The sequence below is a fragment of the Triturus cristatus genome, chromosome 11, assembly GCF_964204655.1.
Source record: "Triturus cristatus chromosome 11, aTriCri1.1, whole genome shotgun sequence".
Classification (NCBI taxonomy): domain Eukaryota; kingdom Metazoa; phylum Chordata; class Amphibia; order Caudata; family Salamandridae; genus Triturus; species Triturus cristatus.
The window spans coordinates 622,707,996-622,713,995 of record NC_140594.1 but is presented as its reverse complement, the minus strand read 5'-3'; the positions used below and the strand labels follow the sequence as shown (position 1 = coordinate 622,713,995).

Here is a 6,000-nt window from a genome sequence, read left to right as displayed (position 1 = left end):
AGAGTCCATCGTTGTAGATCTGGGTAAATTCCCATGGTTTGCTTGTAGCCAATTGTGGCAGGGAATAGGATAATGGGTTTTCTCGCAGTATGCATAGTTGTGTAGTGCCTCATAACATTGTGCCAATAAGGCATTCAAGCATTTTAGGCACTACATTAATGTAAATTTTACCAATAGACTGACTAGGCCTATGCCTACTTTCTGGAAATGTATTATATCACATTAACATTGAAATAGCAAAAATATACTTTTATTTGGATATGTTGAGTCATTATCAAGAGCAGGAGAGTGGGTGGAGCATAGAAACATTCTGCCATCAGGGCATACACCTAAAAACCGATTTAAATAACAGTCTCACAGTACGTAGCATGCTCTCAACTGATAGCCAGAGCAAGCCGCTTTACGTCAACAAATACCCACAGCAGGCAGAGTGCCCTCTTCCAATGTGCAGAGAAGCCACTGTACCCCAGCATCCGCAGCAGGCAGTGCCCCCCCGCCCCCAAACAAAGTCTTCAGTAGGCAATGTGTAATCACAGCTTGCACTCCATTATACGTTGGGGGAAAAATCTGCCTGATTCAATGTGGTCTTATCCAAAAACATCTCAGAGATGACAGGTGGAAAGCTTCTTTGGGTATACATGCAGGGCCCCTTCAATTCGGCAAAAGGAGAGACTCTCACAGCAGACAGTTTATTTCAGGGTTGGTAGAAGGAGGGCCTCTTAGGGTAGACTGACACTTGTTTGAGACCATAGGCTTTCAGATGAGCTGCACGGCCCCGGAGGCCACCAGTGGAGCAATGGTTCTGTAACGGATCAGGTGCTGGGATCCCTCTTCCAGGTCAATAACATATTCTCTGGAAAGACAAAAACAAAATCAGCTTTTCCAAAATTCTCCAGGAGCCACTGACTTGGGGTTAGCCCTGACAATGAATGAGGGAGACAGAGGCTTAAAGACCATACCACTAAGACTGCTACGATTCATTAAAATGTGGCTTATTCCCTCCCACCATGAAGACCAATCCAGACCAGTCCGGACCAGTGGCGGCCAGCACGGATCGGGGGCTGGGGTGGTATAAGGGGGTTTAAAAATGAATAAAAATCACTTACCTGATGCAGTGTTTCTCCTCCGTGTCGGTCACCGGTTCTCCCCTGGTGCCGGAATAGGAAGCACCCCTGAGTCAATCACAAAGCTGCAATGCAGCCTTGAGATTGGTCTGAGCGCCGTGGTTCGGTGCTCAGCCAGGGAATGGGAGTCCTGGCATGTTCTCCACGCAGGCTGTAATGCAGCCAGGGTGGAGAACATGCAAAGTGCGCATGAATGTTTGGCCAGCCCGAGATGGCCATCCAAACATTCATGCACACTTTGAGTGGAAAAACCACTCCTCTCCCTGCTCCTCTGTCATTGGAGCAGCCTGCCCGCAAACCTGCAGCAGCAGAAAAACATGAAATAACCACCTTGAGTTATTATCTCCTCCGCTTTAGCGGAGGAGCTGCCGCTGGTCCGGACTCCACTGAGTATTTGCTTATACAGACCCAGGCAGCCTCAGGCATGCGAGGCTGTGTCAAGGAGTAATGTACTCATAGTCAGCCCTCAGCATGGACGAGCGGCTGCTATGCCGAGCACTTCAGATAGCCACAAAAATCATGCAGCAGTCACACCCTCATTTCATTTTTTTTCAGCATCCTGCTGATAAATTGAGATTCTCCTCAGCCCCACTCACATCTCAGTTTAAAAAAAAAAAAACGTTACCTGCCCGCCCGCCCTCCCATCAAGCCTCTCACCTCCCACTTGGTGCTACTGCAAAAGAGCTAGATGAGGACATTCAGGTAAGGCGAAGCAGGCATGGGGAGATGTTTGCTCACAGCAGGCAGGTCACTGCTCTGAGGTAATCAACCATGGACTGATCTGTGCACAGTAAAGAGCCCTCCAGGAAGATCTGTCAGTAGAGAGGCTAAAATGAATAATCATCAAATACAAGGGAGGAGGAGAAGGCCATGGTAAGAAGAGAATTCTCCACCCCTACACAGCAGCTTTGCTTATTTTTTCCCATGCGAGTTACAGACCGGGTCGGTGAGGTGGATGTGGTCTTGTCCCAGTATGAGGTCAAAGCCTCTAAAGTAACTATGATCAGTGTATGCATTTATTATTTAATGTGCTTTCTCTTTGCATTCTGGAACTTACAATTTTGTTCTCCCATAAATGCAGAGCAAAATGTACCAGAAAACAAGAAAACACTGCATTCTAAACAAGGAAGTCATATGCTACTACATATAATTTTAGTTGAACAGTATGGGCGTCTCATAGTAGGTGTACTTAAAACAGGAAAACAAACAAAAGATGATGGGAGGATGCTTGCAATAAATCTAACCAATGGCAAACGCAAGGGGTAGCACTTCAACCCATCATTATTTTGCCCACCATGTCACCTCAGATTAGATCCAGCCATATGCAAATCAGTCTTGATCCTTCTCCAATAAGAACAGTCCACATCGAACTACCTCCCAGTCAGGTCCTCTCTAAACCGGAAAACAAACAACCCATAATTGATTGGGGCTCTTCAGTCGGGTGTAGCTTGGTTTTAGTGCCAGTGAACAAAGGACCTACGTCTAGGCAACTCGCATCCAATTAGGGTGTTGCATCAAACACACAAACTATGATGGGAGGAAAAATGCAACAATCTGATCTGGTTTTCAGGCTGGATTGTTTCTTCTGCAGCAGGGTCAAGACCAGAGGCGCAACTAGAGCCACATTTCGGGGGGGGGGGGTAATTCTTACAGCTATGGTCAGAGTGGAGATCTAGGGGATCTAAGAAGAGGTGATAAAACAACAAAACCTCGTTAGCAGGTAAATGGTCTTTTAAAGACCTGTGAAGTACTCTGGTACGACTGTGTGTGTACTCGGGAAGCTGTCTCAGCCCGGACTGCCACACACAAGGGGGGGGGGGGGCGCTGAAGCCCTTTTAACCCAATGGGGGTTGCGCACCTGGTCAAGACCAATTTCCATGTGGCTAGGTCTAATCTGAGGTGACATGGTGGTCAAAAGAACGATGGGTTAGAACGGTAACCCAAGAGATTGTCAGTGGTTAGACTTATTGCAAGCACCCTCCCATCACCTGTTGCTTCTGAATACCACCCTACTGGGCTCCTACCAGGCTCCCCACGGCTCACCTGAAAGGACTTCTGGATTTAAACAGAGGGCAGGGTATATGGTGACAGAGGTGCCTATGCTTTTTAATTTTACAGAAACCGTTGCAATACTTTTTGTTCAAAACAGCAGCCTGTGAATTGTTAACAGAGACCTTGAGTTGCCTCTGGGTGAAAGCGTAAGGGTTAGGAGTCTAAACTGAAGATGATGAAGCGAAGTAGAACTAAGGAACGAGCAGGCCTTCTCACCAGAGTTTCTACTAACTGAAAGCAGGGCCAGCTTTATGGCGGTGTGAACCGGTGCACCGCATCTGGCACGGAGCTCAAGGGTCCTATCTTTAGAAATAAATTATTGGTTTAAAAGCACCTGCTGCAGAGATCCTTGGGTGGCAGCAGTTTTCAGGCAGCAATACAAATGTAACGGTAACGTTGGTGATTAATGTTCCTGCTGGAGAGAGATTGACGATTCTTATCGTGGCTGTTTTGCAGTTCATAAGTTATAATGCTCAAATCCCTAATGGTGACCTATAAATTGTCAAAGAGCTGCATGAAAACTGTGTGATATAGGCTAGAATGTTACTGTATTTCAATATCCTAATGTCGCTAAAATGGTTCTTTTGGGCAGAAATACATTCTTATCAGTAAAGCCAACCCCTAACTTCTGTGGTATGTCATAAATCCTGAGTCTGTGTTTCTCCAGACCAAACACTCTTATAATATACCACCTACTAGTATTGATGACATGTGATTCCTACCCCTTGTAATCCTAAGTGTTCTATGTAACATTTCCTATAGATTGATTTAGTATGATTAATTATCTCTGTAAAATGTGTGTGGGGTGTAAAGTGTTCTGACATCCTACACTGGTATGAGTAGCGCTATAAATAAATGCATTTGAGAGAGGGGATATGGAGATGTGGGGGCACTGTTGGAGTGTGGTAGTATTGGAATACGTGGAGAAGAGCATTGGGGCGGGCGCAAAAAAGCACTGCTGCACTGTGTGCCACCAGCGCTAAAGCCGACCCCGTCAGAATGAAATGTAAATGTGTGCAATTGGTGAATAGCCAGATGTAAAAGGTGCTTGGGAGGGAGTAGAGGATTTCATTTATGGAGTTACTTGAAGCTTCATGATGACATATGTATTCCTTTTGAGGTATAATGTAAGGGTACTACGTTCTGGAAAACGTTTCATTAATAGACTTTTAAATAGGTTTGCAATAGGTACAGTCAAATTATTTATTACCAATATGAGTTTTGTGAAAGCATTTTGTGGCAGCCTGTCTTATGCTGTGTGTAGTACCATTTTTAAACAATGACTTACATATTCACAGTACTTTTGTTACAGGCTAGGACTTCATAGCCCTAATATTTACACAAGTCACTATTCCATACTGCGCCAACCAGAATTACATTTTATGGCTCTGGTCTCACAGACCGACATCGGAGTTGATCGGTTTAACCAAATGATGTTTCATAACATAAAAGAGAGCATTCCCAACAATAAGTTTAATATGTATTTATTTTTCATTTAAGTTATGAGTACAATTTTAGCTACAGTTGGCTAATTGTGAGGAAGCAACAAAATAACGATAGAATGTTTTGTCCTTTTTTGCCACGTCTTTGACTCTGCCACCATAGTGCTCAGGATCACAGTTGCCATACTTTTTTTAGGTCGAGTCTGGGCAGCGCATGCGCTGCTCTGCGAGGCATGCAGTATTGAGTTAGGGATTTGAAGCTCTGCCCCCACTCTCCACCCATATTTTTCATTGGCTTGTGTCATTGTCCTTGGTTAATGCTGGTTTCTGATTCCTTAATCACCTTGTTAGTCCCTCCTTAGTACCCCCTTGTCTTCATTGGAAACCTCCCATGAAGACTAGCTCTTTTACATCTGTTGCTGCATGGTATGTTTTATTTAGTCTGCAAACACTATTTCTTTAGTGAGTTTTGTCTTAGTGCAGGCACGTCGTGCTTTCCTTACATTCAGCGCGCAATGCGTGCTTTCACTTTCCACGCAGCCGAGACAATGGTGGTCGCTTCTTTGCAATGCCATAGGTCTCGCATTTACAAGAGTTTGAGCTATTGGCATTTACAATGCTAGTAGCTTAAACTCTCGCAAATGCGAGACCTATGGCTTTGCAAATATCTTTAGGTGTGGTGTTGGACAGAAAGAGGACAAACAGAACTATGGTTTCCTTTTCACGTCTAAAGATTGGATGTCTGGAATCCTCGCAAACACTGGCGCTCAAACCGATAGCACAGTCTCATTAGTTCAAGCACATCCTTGTGCGGCCTCCCCAAAGGCATGTTTCTTTTCCACATCAATCGGGAAAAAACATACGTAGTCCTGCAGTTTGTTTGTGACAGCCTTTATAAATTACAAATGCTTTTCCTCATTTCTATTGGAAAAGGCTGAGCTATGGGCACTGGGGAGGAGATAAAAATAAGGACACAGACTCAATGAACCTCTAACCCTTAGGTCACCGTAAAACGAAGATAACACGTGTGTTTGGTTTGTGAGCATGTTCAGTCAGATCAGACCTGTGAGCCACACTGCAGGTGGCACATATGGGGATGGTAAAATACCAAAAACATTTGCAATGCAATAGGTCTCGCATTTGCAAGGGTTTGAGCTATTGGCATCGCAAATGACAATGCCTTTTATTTATGTGTTGGTTTTTAAAACATAAATAAAAGGCATTGTCATTTACAATGCCAGTAGCTGAAACTTTCGTAAATGTGAGACCTATTGTATTGCGAATGCTTGTTATACACTGCAACCACTGGATGTGAAGAGAGTTTGGAAATGCGGCAAATACACTTACGCTTCTTTGCCATCTTGATTTACTAGTTCTTACTG

General features: G+C 44.4%; 1 protein-coding gene across 3 annotated transcripts in view; it reads right to left on the bottom strand.

The window, feature by feature from the left end:
- Positions 1–228: 228 nt before the first annotated feature.
- GINS4 (GINS complex subunit 4) overlaps positions 229–6,000 on the bottom strand; it is a 60,782-nt gene continuing 55,010 nt past the window's right edge. For all 3 annotated transcript variants that reach the window (XM_085634031.1, XM_085634032.1, XM_085634033.1), the window contains exon 8: positions 229–853. In XM_085634031.1, coding sequence (XP_085490157.1) covers positions 757–853 — 97 coding nt within the window. In that variant the 3' untranslated portion in view covers positions 229–756. The remainder of the gene's footprint in view (positions 854–6,000) is intronic.